At 39.4% G+C, this 19414-nt stretch overlaps 1 protein-coding gene across 1 annotated transcript in view; it reads left to right on the top strand.

Moving 5' to 3' along the window:
* The window catches only part of RAB5B (RAB5B, member RAS oncogene family), a 41891-nt gene extending 22646 nt beyond the window's left edge, over nucleotides 1-19245 (top strand). Inside the window, exons 2-6 of the mRNA XM_075199551.1 lie at nucleotides 1150-1412; nucleotides 2956-3107; nucleotides 4860-4982; nucleotides 8264-8357; nucleotides 14941-19245. Coding sequence (XP_075055652.1) covers nucleotides 1250-1412; nucleotides 2956-3107; nucleotides 4860-4982; nucleotides 8264-8357; nucleotides 14941-15056 — 648 coding nt within the window. The 5' untranslated portion in view covers nucleotides 1150-1249 and the 3' untranslated portion in view covers nucleotides 15057-19245. The remainder of the gene's footprint in view (nucleotides 1-1149; nucleotides 1413-2955; nucleotides 3108-4859; nucleotides 4983-8263; nucleotides 8358-14940) is intronic.
* Nucleotides 19246-19414: the final 169 nt, after the last annotated feature.

Consider the following 19414-nt stretch of genomic DNA (forward strand, 5'->3'; position numbering starts at 1 on the left):
AGGAGAAACAAAGAAAAACAGTTGTTTGTGAAAAATATTCTACAGTTTGAACAATTGGTGCAAATATGAGGTGGGATGGAGACACTGGTCACAAACTTTTTTTTATTTTGAGTTTAAACTGATCATCATTAAACTGATGACATATTTGGTTGTCATTCATAATGATAAATTTATACAGACTGTGTCGCTGCAGATCATCTAGTTGCCATCTGGTTGGAAAAATCATACTTAATAACCAATTCTGAATATCACTTTTTCTTTTTAGCCAAGCATTGTTAAAGTAGGGGACATAGACAGCATATCGTACAGCATCCCAGTGCCATCTGTTCCTCAGATAAATATCTGTTCCCCAGGTAAATGACGCACCTGACGTTCCACATGATATAAAAGAAAATGTGATTCATCAGACCAGACCACCTTCTCTCTTTGCCCCATAGTCCAGTCCTGGTGCCCATTGTAGGCACTTTCAGGGGGTCGACTGGGGTCGGCATGGGCACTCTGACCAGTCTGCGGCTACGCAACCCCATAGGCAACAAGCTGCGATGCACTGTGTGTTGTGACACCTTTCTATCATATTCAGCATTAACTTTTTCAGCAATTTGTGCTACAGTAGCTCTTCTGTGGGATTAAATCATATGGGCTAGCCTACGCTCCCCACTCACGTCAGTGAGTCTGGCTCTCCCATGACCCTGTTGCAGCTTCACCGGTAGTCCTTCCTTGGACCATTTTTGATGGGTACTAACCACTGCATACCTGCCGTTTGGAGATGCTTTTACCCCTGTCGTTTAGAAATCACATTTGACCCTTGTCAAAGTCATTCCTTTTCTTACACTTGCCCATTTTTCCTGCTTCCAACACACAAACTTCAAGAACTGACTGTTCACTTGCTGCCTAATATATCCCACCCCTTGACAGGTGCCATTGTAATGAGATAATCAATGTTGTTCACTTCACTTGTCAGTGGTTTTAATGTTGTGGCTGATTGGTGTATACCAGGAATGTTATTGGTCATTATCACTCTTTACCTACTGCTCATATATTCTAGAATACAAAATTCTCTTGCATATGTAGCTTTGGTTAAGACGGTAACATAGATGAATGAATTGGATTAAGGTTATTTAATGTAATGTCATGTTTCATGCATTGTAGATTCTGCCTTTGAAACTGCTGCCTGTCACCAGCCCAAGCCCAAGAGGGTTCCTTACAGTCCTTCATCCTCTGGAGCGCTCCTTGTCCTTTTTCCGAGGAAATGGCTGGGAGAGGAGTAGCGAGGCCGAATGGTCAGTCACAGGCCAGCAAGATCTGCCAGTTCAAGTTGGTTTTGCTGGGTGAATCTGCAGTGGGCAAGTCCAGTCTGGTATTGCGCTTTGTCAAGGGACAGTTTCATGAATTCCAGGAGAGCACAATCGGAGGTAGGTGGTCTTGAAACTGCAATTAATTTATATTTGTATACAAATAAATCTATTTATAAATACAATTTCCTTCTTTTATTGATGAATCAATCTGCATTCCCAATGTTTGTAATGTTATATTGTAAAGCATTATCAGTTTTTTTTTTTTTTAGTAATGCCAATAATAATTTCCATTGCCAGGTACATGGGGTTTATCTGCTCTTTATGTCTGCACATAAGAATCTAGCATTGTCATTGTCTACTGTCATGCTCACACTGATGAGATCTATGACCACTGCCCGCGGTACCTGTGACTATTATACACTGGTGCATGTGTGGCAATACCCGCAGGCTATCGCAGGGTACAGCAACTTGAGAGAAGTAATAAAAATGACAAAACCACAAAGAGAGTAAAACTTTACAAGCATTAATACCACTACTCAGATCACAAGTAGTGATCCAGTATAAAACAGACCCCATAGAAATACATAATAAACTGAAAACAGTTATCCCAAGATTTATAGCTTTTATAAAACTAAAAGTATGTATTCTAATATTGTATTAACGTTCATAAAGGTTACAAAACTTTGGTGAATTTATTCCTCATAACAAGATCAGTTTTGGTTGTTTCTGCTTCATCTCGGTGAAGTTGAGTGTCCAATTTACACGAGGACAGTGTTTGATTAAATAAATCCAGTTAAAATTACTTTCTTTTCTTTTTTTTTTTTTTTTTTTTCCTACTAAAATCCTCCCAGTCCCTCAAACCATGGAGCTGTGGAGATCCACCGTCGCCACAATACTCGTCCCTCTGGTGTCTGGAGAATCATGAGTAGGGCAGAGCCAAGGTGTTGGAGACAGCTGATTAGACCAGCTGTTTTCCACACCATATCTCCTTCCCACTCGCATTCCAAATTCTCCACGTCGCAACTGCTGGAAAACATAGCGAGCAGAGGCACCAGGGTCAAACTATTATGCAATAGTCTTTGAATCTTGACAAAATACCCTCCTTGTGTTACTAGTTGGAGGAAGGATATAGAGATATATATATATATATATATATATATATATATATATATATATATATATATATATATATATATATATATATATATATTATTATATAACATAGGCTAATCCTTGACTATGTCAGTGATACAGAACATTTCTGCAGGGAAAGAACCAGGTAGTTATACCATAAATCAATATAGGGCTATAGAAAGGGAGATCAACCCTTTCACAATGCCTGTCATCTGTCTGTCTAATGGTCCAACCATGTTAGACAAAATGTAACTGCTCTATGGAGTCCTGTTTAGCAGCTTCTCTCATTCTGCATAATTGCATCTAGACTTTTACCAATCATTTAAATAGAAAAAAAACAGAGGTTCTTCACTGCTTGGCTACATTTAACAGGCCAATAAAACATAGTCCACAGACTTTTTACGGACTTGATTCCATTTTTTAAGGGATGGTTTAATAGAGGCCCATGTGGCAAAGTTCTAATGTATCTTTTTGTACTGTGTAAATCAATTTTTGTGTTTTGTCCCTCCCCCTTCTCTCATTGTAGCGGCATTTCTCACACAGTCAGTTTGTTTGGATGACACAACTGTAAAATTTGAGATCTGGGATACAGCAGGACAAGAACGATATCATAGCCTGGCACCTATGTACTACCGGGGAGCACAAGCTGCCATTGTGGTGTATGACATTACCAACCAGGTAAATTTAATTGAATACAGTTTGGATGAGTGAGCAGACAGTCTTCATAAAACGTGTTCTACACCTGCTTTAAACAGTTTGGTTGTTAGAATCATTCTGTAGCAGTCAACTTCCTATATGGTGAATTGTGGGAGTACCCACAAATGTGTGAAATTTAGTGAATTCCAAAGTTATTACAATCTGTCTAACCGACAATACAAAAAGGTGAGACAGAAAAGAGTGCAAGGTCGGCAGTGGCTATACATATGGGACTGGAAACCAATGTAGGCCCACTTTTGTTAGTTTTTCATGGTAGATATGGCTCATTAACTGAGTGTAGGAGACAAAGGTAACTTCTGGCACTCCAGCTGTTGTTGAACTGTCTATCATGATCATCATTTATTTATATAGCGCCAACATATTCCGTAGCGCTTTACAATTGGGGACAAACACAGTAAACTAATAAACTGGGTAAAACAGACAGAGGTGAGAAGGCCCTGCTCGCAAGTTTACAATCTATGGGACAATGGGAGTTTGATACATGAGGATAAGTCTACATTTTGCATTTCGGCCCAGCCAGACTACAAAGGTAAAAGTGACTCATAAGCTAAATGATCCTGTCCCACAACAATGTTGGTTAGGGGGTAGTTGTCTTGTGTGAAATTGTGTAACGGATGGTAATAGGGTGGTTGAGGAATATTATAAGCTTGTCTGAAGAGGTGGGTTTTCAGAAAATGCTTGAAATTTTGTAGACCAGAGGAGAGTCTTATTGTGTGAGGGAGAGAATTCCATAGAGTGGGTGCAGCCCGGAAAAAGTCCTGTAATCGGGAATGGGTGGATAAGATACGCAGATCTTGTGCAGAACGGAGTTGCCGAGTTGGGAGATATTTTGAGACAAGAGAGGAGATGTATGTTGGTGCAGCTTTGTTGATGGGGGAATATTATTAACTCTGTTTTAGAAAGGTTAAGTTTGAGTTGACGAGAGAACATCCAAGATGAAATTGCCGAAAGACAGTCGGTTACACGGGACAACACAGGTGTCGAGAGATCAAGAGAGGATAGATAAATTTGGGTATCATCTGCATAGAGATGATACTGAAATCCAAAGGAACTTATTAGATTTCCAAGAGAAGCAGTATAGATAAAGAACAGCAGAGGACCTAGCACTGAGCCTTGTGGTACTCCAACTGATAAAGGAAGCAGAGCAGAGGTGGCCCCAGAGAAATTAACAGTGAAAGAGTGATTAGAAAAGTAGTATGAGAACCAGGATAGAACAGTGTCTTGAAGACCTAGGGATTGCAGCGTTTGTATGGGAAGAGAGTGGTCAACGGTGTAAAATGCAGCCGAGAGATCCAGGAGAATTAGGAGAGAGTAATGGCGTCTAGTTTTAGCAGTGATCAGATCATTGACAACCTTAGTCAACGCAGTCTCTGTGGAGTGTTGAGAACGAAAGACAGACTGAAGGTTGTTTGCGGAAAGGAAGCGTGTAAGGCGAGTGTAGGCAAGTTACTCTAGAGGCTTGGAGGACCATGGGAGCTGAGAGATGGGACGGTAGTTTGAGAGAGAGTTTGGGACGGAATCTTGTTTTTTTAGAATAGGAGTAATCACTGCATGCTTGTATAGTGATGGAAAGATGCCAGTAGAAAGCGAGAGACTACAGATTTTAGTTAGAGGTGAAATGAGCACAGGAGACCGGGATCTGCTATGTTTTTTAAGATGTTGGCATGACGGTGGTTGATGGAAGTAATCCTTTGGTTTATGGTTTCATCACAGGAGACGTTTGCCAGAGCAAAGACATGGGTTAAAGAGCTGCAGAGACAAGCCAGTCCAAACATTGTGATCGCTCTGTCTGGCAACAAGGCTGACCTCACTAACAAACGCATGGTGGAATATGAAGTGAGTACTCTGTTTTTACAGTTCCATACTGGTATTATTTACTATTCTTTGTTAAGGTCTATTTACTCTCAGTTTTAGGCAGCAGAGTATGACGTGTCTACTTTAAGATGTGCTTTTAGATATGTTTTTCATACACTCATCCATTTGGTTTTTATTTAAAGGCTGTAGCCTTGAAGTAAAAGTAAAACCTTAGTAGATCCATATGAAAAATGCAGTAGGCTGCTTAAACTAAATACACAAAACTGATTTAAAAAGGATACAGCATATCAGATGGGGAAGGAGTGTTCTAAATTCCTGTGCAGATGTTCTCTGGCCACTGCCATTTGTTGTGTGTGTGTATATATATATATATATATATATATATATATATATATATATATATATATATATATATATATATATATATATATATATATATATATATATATATATATATATATATATATATATATATATATTATTTTGCATCTCCCACTACAATATATTCGTTATACATCAGTACTCAAGATCACCGACTGACTAATGGACAGGCCTCAAACCATATAAAGGCCATATTTAATCCCTTGAGTACGAGAGATGAGTGGGACTCCTCCTCTACATGATCCCCTAAAGTGCTGAGTACCACTCATCCTCTGCACTTAGTGGGTTAAGAAAAAGTACAGATCACGTCCCACTGTGATGCTATGAATCTTTGCTACATTAGAAGCATGCACATGCAGGCACACTGTCCATTAAAGTCTATGGAAATGCCAGGTTCTGTAGGGATGTTGTAAGGCTGTAACATAACAAAATGTGGAAAAAATGAAGCAATGTGAATACTTTCCAGATGCACTGTACAGTGCCTGAGATAGATAAACATGCTAATGTTTTATGAGCAACGGTGATGCCCGTATGGAACTGTGAAGCAAAACCTCATCGGCTACAGACAACAGTGTACAGAATGGCATATTACAGGATTGTGATATCTGTGCAATAATTTGGAAGTGTCATATAAATCAGACGTGCAACTTCAAATCAATGTCAACCTGTGACGAGAGTAGGCCGTTTCTTCAAGAAGAGTACTCCACAGAGAAGGATATTTCATTGCACTTCAAGAACTGCTCATCGCATTTTTGGTGCAAAGGCAAAGGACTACCAAGACGTGGAGGAAGGTGATATGGTCAGATGAATGCTCCTTCACCATGTTTTCAACAAACGGATGAGAGCATGTATGACGACAACCTAAAGAAGTCTAAGGCCCTGAGTTTCAAAAGTGAAGGGTTCTGGTGGTTCCTTGATGTTGTGGGTTGCATTTTCCTATAATGGTTTGGGTTCAGTCAATCCCTTAGAAGGCAAGGTCAGTTCTAATTACTACTTAAGGGAATGCAATGATGGTCTCCCCATGTTACAGCATTTCTTTCCTGACAGGGTACATGTTTTCCAGGATTACAATGCTGCCATCCATACAGTGGCGGATCCAGGCTGCTCAATCAGCGCAGCTGGGCAGCACACTGTCACTGCCGAGCGGACCTGCACATACCGTGCAGCCACCGGCAGCCTTAGAAATCAGAAAGGGGGCGGGACCTAAATTGCCATTTCCCCCCCCTAAGATCGCCCCGGGTAGAATAATTGTCTAGATCCGCACCTGCATCCATAGAGGGTGTTTAGTCACCCAGTCGTTTGCTGAGAATGACTTTATTATGCAGATGTCATGGTCTTCTCGGTCACAAGATCTGAACAGAGGATGTTCTGGAACTACGTCTGAGACCGTTTCTTCCCACTACCATCAACCAGGCGTCAGATGAGCTGCACCCCACCTATACAACTCCAGACATTGGTAGACTTCATGCCAGGACTACGTGGTGACTTAGTGCCTTTAATGACTTTCTGTTGACACTTCATTTTAATTTTTGTTTTTGTGCACTACCTGTAGTAATATGGGACAGTGATGGAATAAATAAACTACTGTGACCAAAACCCTGGAATACTGTTTTTGGGCAGGTATGTTTGTCACAGCTGCCAATGGAACATCTGAGATTTTACATTGAATGTTTGACATCAGGGTGTAACATATTCGCTAATCTTGCGTTTAACGCAATTTAACTTACAAATTTCACACCACATCAAATCGCTTGCGGTTTACATTACCCTATTGGTTTGTCTATCTTTTTAACAAGACAGGATACCAGTAACTATCCCCTGCTGTGTATTCAAGTGCTAGTCACTCGCAGATGAAAAAGGTCTAATTAGCCTAATTGGGATTGCCTCTAGAAAAGTTACAAAACCAGATCATGACATACTGTCTCAGAAGTTACAATATGCAAATGTTGAGAGGAAATTTTGTTTGTATCAGAAATCATTACATTTCTAATACAGAAATATAACAGTATCAAAATCAGTACATTTGAAATTATGTAAATTGGCGTCTTCGCCACTCATTGAAATACACTCCTACAATAAGTTATTTCTATGTGATCCAGCCACACACACTATTTGCCTGACATTTGTTATGTGTAATCTGTGCATCTGAAACTTCTAAAGTGTTCTTTGATAGTTTGGCAGTCGGGAATGACTTATATTTAGTTAGTTTTGAAGTTTTCTTTATTTTTTTCTGCTTAATAAAACAGGCTGAGGCCAGCTGTCCTAGGTCGTGACCTAGGACATGTGATTTCTCAGCTTCGGTGTACTACCATCTGCCCCCAGGAGATGGCTCCTGTCCCCGTAACCTGGCTACACTACATACATACAGTATTTGTAATTATATGCTAAAACTAACTTTCCACACCTTGTCACTATCATACAGACAGAGCTATTTTATTTTTATAGTTTATATTCTCACTGTCCTTGAAGTAACAGAAATGTATTTAGCTTTGTAACATTCATAGGTTGTCAGCAGATGTTATAACTGTTCTTTTACGATGCAGCTTATCAAAGCTAGTTTACAGATGAGTTATAATTTATGAGTGTAGTATATTTTATATGGTTTGATTTTTAACTGCTGCTACTTACATTTGATAACTTTTAGCCATCAGCTGCATTTCATAATCAAATTAGCAATGTATGTTTTAATGGTACTAGAATTGATGTAGAACAACAAGCCATAGCAGAGCTTATTATATCATAGCAACCCTGGGTACTTTAGTTTCTGCGGAAAGACCCTACATGTCCAGCTATTCCACTCAGAAAAGATTGGTTCACAACAGCTAGAAAGCCTCTGTCTTAAATTATATTCCATGATTTATTATTATTTTTATACTACTTTTTCAATAACCTCTATGTCAATGACTGTTTGCTGATTGCAGGAAGCTCAGGCGTACGCAGATGATAACAGTCTGCTATTTATGGAAACCTCCGCCAAGACAGCTATGAATGTGAATGACCTGTTTCTTGCAATAGGTAAAGTATCTCAACGGAACAGTGTGTTTCTAATCAACCGTGTCATTTATGTGACTTAATCTCATTTAGATTACAAGTTATTTTGTCTCCTTGACTATCAAACTCTGTTTTTCCTAATTGCTAGTCACAAAGTGGAGGTTGTGTGATTGTACATTATGAACATGCTTTATACATGTATCTTCGAGACTAAAAATTCCTTTATAATATAGATTTTGGGAGGATATCTCTTAAGGGTTCAGTAGAAAACAATCCAGAGTCCATCAAGGTACTTATTTTAAGATGACGGATGAGCTGCTCCTGTCTGACAGTGTTTTAATTCTTGGAAAGGTCCCACTGCTATCATATGATCGCATCCACACCAGCCTTAAATGTACAGGCTTTTTCATGTTATCTCTTCAGAATTTTATTAGAGATCCAGATCCAATTGTTAAAGGGAATCTAACCCTATATTTTATTTTTTGTATTTGACTAAAGTTAAAAGTAAGGCATGTTTGATTGTAAGCTTGCCAGCAGGGCCTTCTCACCTCTTTGTTTCTTACTGTATTTGTCCCCAACTGTAAAGCGCTATGGAATATGTTGGCGCTATATAAATAAATAAATGATGTATGTATTAAAATATTGTTATAGGACTTTACATAGCTTCTATCTTGGTGCTTACCAGTTTAGTACAGTTCCATTGTTTTTCTCTTGCCCCCACAATCACTTCATCTTGTCCCAGAACCCTTTTGTCGACCTACAATGAGGTGTGATCATACTCTTACACTACAGTAGCTTAGGGGTATTATCTAATTAGAATAGATATAGGTGACCACATTGACATGTGATATGGTGTCACTATGGGTGTGGCATCTCACTTTGGGAGTCTTTTATCTTGTTTATGTTGTATAGATTTCTTGTACATTCTATATTAGAAGATTGTACATTTATGACTTAATTATCAATTCAGCTCACAGTTTAACAAAGTGCACAGGGTAATGAGTTACAGTTTATTAACCTTGTTTGTGAACTTGCTCACTTAACAGAAGCAAAACCCTTGATTTAGGTAGCTCTTATCTAGTAGAGCCGCTGTAGTGGACTTGGAATACCGGCTGTATGTTTTGATAATTATAAACTCTGTGCACATACAAGTGAAGAGAGGTTTCTGGAAACTATAAAGATATACATATGATTGTCTTGTAAGAGTAGACAGTTGCGTCTGTGACATGTACTGAACCACATTGTTTGCAAGTGTTATTTGTTTGCCATTGGGTTTGCTGAATATCCTCTAAAATGCAAGTATGATTGTAGAACATACTGACATTCAGTGTTCTCCCTATTGGACATTGACAGATGTTTAATAATTTCACTGCTCTATTCTCCTGTGTTTGGCACCTTAAATTTATGAGGTTGCTCTGTGTGTCCAACAATAGCTACTTACTTTCAGCTGTGTTTTGTGAGCACTTGCTGGGGAGATGGAAGCTCACTGGGATCATTTGTTTGTAATTCCTGTGAAAAAACACTGAAGCGTGCTGTGACTGGATCACTGATGAATAACTGAGTATAACTTTATTTAAAACAAATAGCGCAGGCCGCTTATTTATATAATTGCCAATGCACTTACTTTTGATATTGTGTATATTGTGAGATAGGAAATCGTTATCTCTGAGACCAGGGTAGAAAATATGTTTTTTCTGTTTACCCTTGCTAAAGGAAATACCTTATTTCTAATGTATATATCTGATACAATGAGCCTTTGTTTCGAAAGTCTGCTATGTATTGTGATGTGGGTAAATGACTTGTTAGAAGTTTAAACCTGTTTTTGGGAATGTGCATTCTGCAACTGTTGGAACAAAAAGATCTAATGCTAAGCAGGCCTTTTGATGTGTGAGGTTTCACTTGGAGACAGGAAGGTTTAATTTAAAACGTTCTGCTACATTTCCTGTGTCTAAAACAAAGATGCCGGACATCACAGCGTTTCTAGAATTTCACAGATAGATATAAATATTGTTAGCTTTGCAATGTATGTAAATCCATGTTTTGGTAAACGGGGTTACATCCTGATTCTTAAAATAGCCTGTGTCCAAATCTGTCTAAAATGCACTGACTTGTACACTGAAATGTATCATTCTGATGTTCCATCTGACCTGACCACTGATACCTTAAATCAGTGGAACTGTCCTTGTCAGGACACTTGAGCAATAAACATCACTCTGCTTCAAGACCCTGCTTAACAACTTCTTCAATATTGCTGTGATCCTGTGACCTGCCGATTAGACCCTAAAATCTAATCTGATCTCCGGCTGATTCTGAGGTTTGGACCCAGCTTTTCCAGTACCACTGCTCTGCCTGCTACCTGCAGCTCTGGTCAGTGTGATAGGCCAGGGGGGATCCATCCACAGCAACCCGGATCCATAGTAAGAGGTCCGGAGTTAACAGCAGTGACAGTTACCCAGAAGGAACATGGTTCTGAGCGCCATAAAGGAGTTCAATGGTGACGGCATTGTAAGATCCTCTTACTGCGGCAAGAGGGCGCATTTGGGATAACAAAAGGGAACGGTGGCAAAGTAAGCCCAGCCGGTTCCCAGCAACAACAGACAGGGTGGCATAGGCGGTCCATCATGTCACACGTGCACACTAGGTTTTTATACAAAACATGAGAAAATGAATGACTCCTGCACTCTTGGGCTGCGTACACACTATAAAAAATTTCTCCTAATGCAATATCCTTAACGATTTTACCAACGACTGGAGGAAAAGAAAAAGTCCCGATCAGCATATGCCGTTTATGTGTACACACTAAACACGTTTTACACAATTTACCTGTGCTCTTCATCTGTCAATGAAACGATATGATGTGCTTTGAAACGATAATCGTTCATCGTTTGGGCGTACACACTAATGTGATATCAGCCCAACCAAACGTTTTTCATGTGATTGGCCCGATAATCGACTGAAAACACTGTAGTGTGTACCCAGCCTTAGGCTTTGGACCTCTTGGTGCCATTTTTATACACCCACCCACCCATAATTTTGTAATTGCATAATTTTCATTTTAGTTTAGTTTCATGCCCCCTCCCAAGTTACCAAGACCAGATTGCGCTGTGAGCTAGCAGTGCCGCAGAGGGGGCTCAAACCTACTCCTGATGGGTTTAAAGTAAAGGCTGGCAGTGTTCTGGTTTTTACTTTCTAAACCCTACATGATAGTGGACCTGACGATAAAAAATCACATCAAAAGCACACAGGCGCTTTCACTGTGTTTGCTGTAATAATCTGCAAGATGACATTCAGCTAAATGACGTCCTGCTGAAAGTATAGCAGATGCATTAAAACGACACCGGAGTTTCTGATGCTGTTATGTTCAAGTTCACAATTACATACCTACAGACCTATAAAATTGTACAACTCCAGCAGAATATTTTGCATGCTCTTCCTGTTGCATTTGACCTAATTGTTGTTTGACTAATTGAACTCCTATCTAATAACATAAAATGGAAATTACTAGCCATTATTCCACACCCTCTCATAAATTATTCGTACAGTAAATGACCTGACTAAATAAGATGAGATGAATTTCTTTTCTTGGATTGCCAGGCAGATTTTATTCATTTATGGCCTCGGCATTAAGGTGTAAATGTGCTAAGCTGACTCTGCATTTTCCATTGATTACAGTGTTTAAAAAGCAATTAATGTTTTGACATACATATTCTCTATCAAACTATTTTCATGAAATTACAAGTACTTACACTTAAATAAACAAGCCCACCTCTCTCTAGCTTATCTGCACCAGGCTCCTATGTTTAGAGAAAGGTGTTTCTCTGACACTGGGCTGCTGACAGTTTGGCAGTCATACTATGCAGCATGCACTGTGTGGATTGGTCTATGAGCACAGGGGCAGGGCTTTCTCAGCTTGTTGACCTGTATACTTTTATTACATGGTTCTAAAGATGTGGGAGGGGCTTCAGCTGCCTGCATTACAGTAGGGCGTTAATACTTCAAATGCAGTGAAATGTCAGGTTAATGTTGAACTAACTATTTTAGCGTCGGGTTTCATATCTAAAGATTTTAATGTGTTTTAGTAGTTCTTCTAAATGAAGACTTTCAATATTATAGCTACATTCTCATGGCCTATTTGTAAATCGTTTTCAATAGAGACTAGGATCATCATCAGCTATTTTTAAAGCACCACTAATTCCGCAGCGCTGTACAGAGAACTCTCTCACATACACACACACACACACACACACACATCAAGAGACTAGGGTCAATTGGATAGCGAGCAATTAACCTACTAGTCGGTTTTTGGAGTGTGGGAGGAAACCGGAGCACCCGGAGGAAACCCACGCAAACACGGGCAGAACATACAAACCCCATACAGATAAGGCCATGGTTGGGAATTGAACTCATGACCCCAGAGCTTTGAGGCAGAAGTGCTAACCGCTAAGCCACCAGGATTTATAAAATTGCCTTTTGAGGACCACAAAAAGCATGGACTCCACTGTTATCTAATTGGAATAGATGTAGGTGACCAAATTGACGTGTGATATGGTGTTACTATGGTTGTGGCATCTCCCTTTGGGAATCTTTTATCTTATTTATGTTGTATAGATTTGTTGTACATTCTATATTAGACGAGCTGAATTGATAATTAAGTCATGAATGTACAAAGTGCACAGGCTGGGTAATGATGACTTACAGTTTATTAACCTTGTTTGTGAACTTGCTCACTTAACAGAAGTAAAACACTTGATTTAGGTAGTGCTTCTCTAGCAGAGCCGCTGTAGTGGACTTGGGACTATCGGCTGTATGTTTTGATAATTATAAACTCTGTGCACATACAAGTGAAGAGAGGTTTCTGGACACAATATCTGAGGGTCTAGAATTATGACACAGCTGCCCACCTGTATCATCAACTCAGCAGATTTATTTACTATATTACCCCTTTTTATGAGGGTGAGTCAAAAATAATCCGCACTCCAGTTATATTAAAACTTCCGTTGGCCACACTGTCTTATCAACGTTTTCCGTACTAGGTCACTGTCTCCTCAGTCACTGCTGTGTGGGTTTGAAGGTGTTATGTAAGTTAATTTGTGACTGCTGTGCAAGAAGAAATGGCTGCCCCACTTGTGATTTGCATGAAAGAAGAGCAGCGTGCAGTCATTGGTTTTTTTTTTGGGTGGTCTGAGGGTGTGTCTGGTGCCAATATTTATCAAGGACTTTGTGCACAGTATGGAGAAAGTGTTTTATCTCAAAGAAGTGTGTATGAATGGATAGAGAAGATCTAAGAAGGTCACACCAGTGTCGGCCATGAAGATGGAGCCGGACGCCCATCCACGTCCATGAGTGATGAGAACACTGAGTGTGCACATGAACTGATTCTGTTGGATAGACGAGTGACAGTGGATTATGTTGCAAATCATTTGCAATAATCCATGACCGACTTTGGTTTCGAAAAAGTTTGCGCAAGATGGGTGCTGAAACAACTCACGGAAGAGCACAAACACGAGTCTGGACGTACCAAAGCTTGTTGACAGATGGGCAAAGCGTATTGAAAAGCATTGAAAAATAATGTATTTGTCTTTTCTGAAAGTTGATTAAAATAGATTCTCCAGCCACAGTGCGGATCATTTATGACTCGCCCTCGTATGTTTCGGACACCTAGTTATCTTTTTTTTTTAGGAAGTATAGTTCATACACTACATCAGAGGTGCTCAAACCCAGTCCTCTAGCTACAACAGGTCTCGTTTTCAGGATTTCTTTATGTAGAAATGGGTGGTATAATTTGTGACCCAGCCAAATATATTAATTCACCTGCACATGATTAATGAAATACTAAAAACATAACGTGTTCGTAGCTCTTGAGGTCTGCAAAGAGTCATAGGTTCAATTCCAACCAGGGCACAATCTGTGTGTGGTTTGTATGTTCCCCCTCAGGTTTGAATGGGTGCAACATATTCTCTGTACAGCGTTGCGCAATAAAAATGTCTGATGATGATTATGATTGATGATTTGCAAACTAGATAAAAATAAACTCCTGTTTTTTGACAAGCAAATGGTGAAAAGACAGACGTCCATAGGGATAAGTAATCTATGTGTGCATCGGTCTCTCCACTGTTCTCCTGTCAAAAACGAGAACAGAGAGAGATATGTATATAAAAATGGCACATAGCGTAAATGATCGAACATCCTCTATTTTAGCCTTTGTTTCTGTTGGAGGTATAAAGTGGGAATAGTCTTATATTGTGCCTGTAAGCAAAACATAGGGTTAGATGAATCAAAACTTCTAAATGAGAAAAGTGGGGGTGTAGCCCATAGAGAACAATCAGATTCTAGCTGTCATTGATACAGTACATTCTAGAAGATGATAGCTAGAATCTGATTGGTGCTATAGGGAGCACCACTTTATTTTTTAGAAAGTTTGATAAATCTACCCATTAGTTTTGAAATATGTTGGGTTTTCTTTTTTGTTTTGTTGTTCTTGAGGTAGCAGCTGGGGAGAGACGAACTTTTATTTTCTTGGCATGTTGCTGTGGTGATCTATTTGAAGAGGTATTCTAGGTGATTAATTCTGTCCTTTTCTAATGGTTTCCCTATTTCTTTTTGACAGCCAAGAAGCTGCCAAAAAGTGAGCCTCAGAACACAAGTGGGGCAGCTGGCCGGAGCAGAGGTGTGGATCTCCACGAGCAGACACAGCAGAACAGGAGCCAGTGCTGTAGCAATTAACAAGCGAACAAAGGGGATCCAAGATAAGAATATAACCTCTCTTCCTGCACCTGCCCTTCCACGCTTCAGAAATACAACTAAACACCTTTCCAGCAGCTCACTCTTCTGCCAGGACTTTCCCTTCTACACTTTCCTCCTCCCCACTCCCCAACGGATAACCACACACACACGGGAACAAAGCAGCCGGCTTGAACCTTTCCCTTCTACCTCCCACACCACTGCAGCCCTCAGAGAGCTCCCTGCTAACTGCACTATTGTGGGTTTGAATTGTTTTTGTTTTGTTCTTCTTAACGCTTCCAACAAACACACACAGACTACTCCTGGTGACACAGCAAAGGATCGCATCCGGGGACCGCACCTTCTGACTAGAGCAAACGAGAAAAGAAGCAAAATAAAAAAAAAAGAAAAAACAACAAAAAAACTGATACTACTCTGTATTATAGCTGCATATAGTGACTTTAATATTGATTTTGTTTTGATTTCATGTACCCCCCCCCTTCCCCCTTTCAGCTATCTTCTGCTTTCTTCAATTTCCCTTTCTTTTCCAGTCCAGCAAGTGCTCAGTAGATGTTCAAACTTTGAAGGAGCGCCCCATTTCTTACATTGGATTTCTTGTCTGCTTTGCCTAAGAAATGCATTATTTGTGTGCCTGGTCTCTGACAGTGTAGCTGGTAAACAAACCGTTCTTAATTAACCCTTACTTACTTTTAGCTTAAACACATGAAGAACGTTTGCATAAACGCGGGCGGTGAAACTGGCGCAGATGTGGGCATTGTACGAGGTGTATAAGAGATTCTCTTCTTATTGTAAGCACTGCAAGGTATGAGTACCTCTTCCATTGGTAGGGCATGTGTGCTTTGTCTTTTCTCCTTCCAGGCTTATTGAAGTAGTGATTATCTACATGCATTCTCTTTCCTAAATTAAAAAAATAATCTGTGTCTGAAATTTTAAAGCACATAAAATGGTTTACAAGAACTTCATGAGGGGAATTGAGTCCTGTATATTGCGATAATCAAAATGCTTTTAGCGGTTTGAAAGGGTTAATATTGCGGTGTTCAGGGATTTTATACAGCGTCCGTGGCTTTTACAGGGGTATCGGAGAACATCTATCTCTGCAGCATAGCCAGCTACAATTTTCTCGTGTGTGGAGACTTCCTTCTGTATACCATGGTGAGTGTAGTTTAAAGCACTACAGTGATAGAGTTTAAGGTTTTACAACATGGGGACACATACTGTAACTAGCAGCCTGCAAAACCTGATGTAGCATGGAGGTTGTCTAGAAGGACTAAACGCATACCACTTATTTAAAAAGCACTTGTGCAAGGAACATAAACATAGGACAAATCTTGATTTGTAAAAGATTTAAAGGAGAACTCACACTGTTACTACTGTTTGGAGTCAGGAGGGGTAAATATGTCACTAGCTCATTGTTATGCACTCCCTTGATGTGCCAGGCCTGCTACAGGCAGATACATCCTCACTCTTCTACTTGGGGGTGGCTTTTCTCAAACTGCCGCAGCATTGGCCATGACTGTTTAAGAAAACCCTGTCCAAACAGAGACCGGGGGATCTCCTGCTCAGACTGTTAAAGATAATACGGGGCCTGGCAGATTGGGAGACTGCAGATCTTTTGCTATTATTATTTACCGCAACTGATGTCAAGCAAGAATAAGGGGTATATTTACTAAACTGCGGGTTTGAAATAGTGGAGATGTGGAGATTTCCACTTTTTCAAACCCGCAGTTTAGTAAATGTACCTCTAAAAATTGTGTAGATTTAATAAAAATGTGCTGTTCTTTAATGCTGTCAAAGGCAATCACTAAATGTCCCCCTCTCCTGTTCAATATGTCTTACTATGGTTACTGATTTTTATTTTTTAAGAAAGCAATCCTTTGCCATCTGTGTGTTTAGTACTGGCCTACTGCAATGGCTGCCCCAGCAGCATGCACTTTAGTTCAAAAATGGTTGAAAAAATATCTTTGATCTCCATTTATGCACATCATATGCTTACTTTTATTTTGAGGTTCAAAACCTGCTATACTGTGTGTAGGAAATGAGCTGATCTATTAGAGCTCACTGCTTTTCTGTGGTTGTTGACTAAATTTCCCTTCACCCATCACAACATACATGTATTTTCGCCAACTGTTTACAATTTACAGGGGTATTCGTCTAAACAAGACAAGTTGGTCCACAATGTACCAAATTACACTTTACTGTTTCTTTACTCTCATGTGTACACCAGTTGGCATGGCAGGTATGTGCCTTCCTGTGTGTTAAGTGTTCTTACCAATGTCGGTGGCTTTATGGATTGCCAGTTTTCTCTTGAAACGTGCCTTCCTTCCATAGCTGGACTGGAATGTTTTTAAGTGTGTGTTACTGTTATAATTACATTTTGTATGAGATAATCCAAACAGTACAGAAGAAAGTAGGATTTATCTAGGTAGCTCTCTTTAATGGTCCTATAGATCTCCATATGTGGGCATGGATATGGGTTAAACAGCACCTGCATGACAAAGCTTGGAACATATTCTAGAGTTTGACTTGCATGTCCTAAAATGCTCAAAAGGTTGTAGAAGGGTTTATAATCACTGAACTGGAGTTGGAACACGCACTACTGCAAATGTACCCGTACTTTGTTTACCTTGTAGTGTTCTGAGCTCCATTGTGAATGTTTGTTTGCGTTTTAGAGACTTTCCAGACAGAAATGGTTATGTAAGCTGCATTTTGATTTCCAGCTGCACTTTTGCCAACGATAGCACATGTGCTACTGTTTGCACATTTGTACACTGTTAATCAATAGCTCTGTGTCTATCCTGCATCACTGTTGTGTTAAACCTATTGAATGGTTTTAGTTACACTACAATGTGATTGAGGGTCTAGGCATCTTATGAGTGAGATAGTTTGGTGTGTCATGGCCAAAGGTTAACAAGTCATCTGGATAGTTTCATATACAAGTCGGTGAATATTATGCAATAACAAACTTATTTGGGTGTTTTCTTAATTGATTCAGCCACTTGCTTTGTAGAAGCACATTTTAGACTACTGTAATGGTGGTGGCGGAGGGAGGTTCATTGGGTTTCTCTCCAGAGATATTTCTAGTTAATCATGTACCACTGCGATTTCAGAAACAGAAGTGTGATTCTCTGAGGCAACAGCAATGGGGGGTGGCTTATTGTTAATAGTAAGTTTGAAAGTGTATCTGTACATTTATGCTGGTCACAGACACTACAATATTGCACAATTAGCCTGATATTCCAGCATGTATTCCTAATAATGATCACAATTTCTGATATTGATCCAGATAATTTATTGCTATTGTTGAATCAATTAAAACATGACCACTACCAGCTTGTGTGTGGTCATCTCCCAATCACATTACCAGGCCACAGTGATGTCAGAGGTGATACAACCACTTGGTCTAAAGGGCCAAACAGTCTGCTCTTTCATTCTGCAACTGATACTACTTAAGCACTCCTGTTGAGATTTCCAGTAATGCGAGGAAGCTGCACATTTGGTACCGTAGGTAACAGTTGTACCTCTTCTGCCTGTGGAATATATTAGTTGACTAATAAAGTTTGAAATTGTTTTAATAATCATTGCAGCTGATTGCAAAATTAGTTTTATTTTTTACAATGGTGTTTAAAAAAATAAAATAGTTTGCAAGCAATATATACAGTTCATGTCATTGAAAGACCACTATCCATTAAGAACAGATCCATTATTTTTATACAAGCTGACTTTTAGATAAACATCTCAAGTCAGTGTGTTGGCCGCACTGCAATTTACAGCAGAAATTCACTGATACGATCTTAGGGTTGATGTTCTGGGACAATAGAAATATGGGTGTTGTGTTTGTCCTGTTTTCATGTCAGAATGTAGAGAGACACTGTATTGCTACATCCAACTATTGCTGTCCCTTGAATATTCATGGGGCCGCGGACTACCTTCATTATTTTTTGCCCTTTTGGTATATATAAACCTGGACCAAGTTGGTACATTGCAGATTTGAAATGTAAAATGCCCTCAATTTTAAATTTATATATTTTTTTCTTTTCTCTTATTTGCATTAAAAAAAGAAAGCTAACTTCAGTTATAATCATAATGGACATCTACCCCTGATCTAACAATGTATTTAATGTAAGTAAAAACAAAGACTGTGTGTGTATATTAAATGAACTTCGCTTATTAACAGTTGTCTGATTCATTCTTTCATAGGAAATTGTTTGTTCTGTAATAATAAAATATGGTTTAATTCTGCTCAGATGCATCCGTTCCTCTTATTGCATGTTGATTCATTTTGTCCAGGTGCATCCTAAAGTGTAAGGCTTGTTGTGCATATATACTGCTCTGCTTCATTC

The sequence above is a fragment of the Mixophyes fleayi genome, chromosome 2 (genome assembly GCF_038048845.1).
Source record: "Mixophyes fleayi isolate aMixFle1 chromosome 2, aMixFle1.hap1, whole genome shotgun sequence".
NCBI classification, from domain to species: Eukaryota; Metazoa; Chordata; class Amphibia; order Anura; family Limnodynastidae; genus Mixophyes; species Mixophyes fleayi.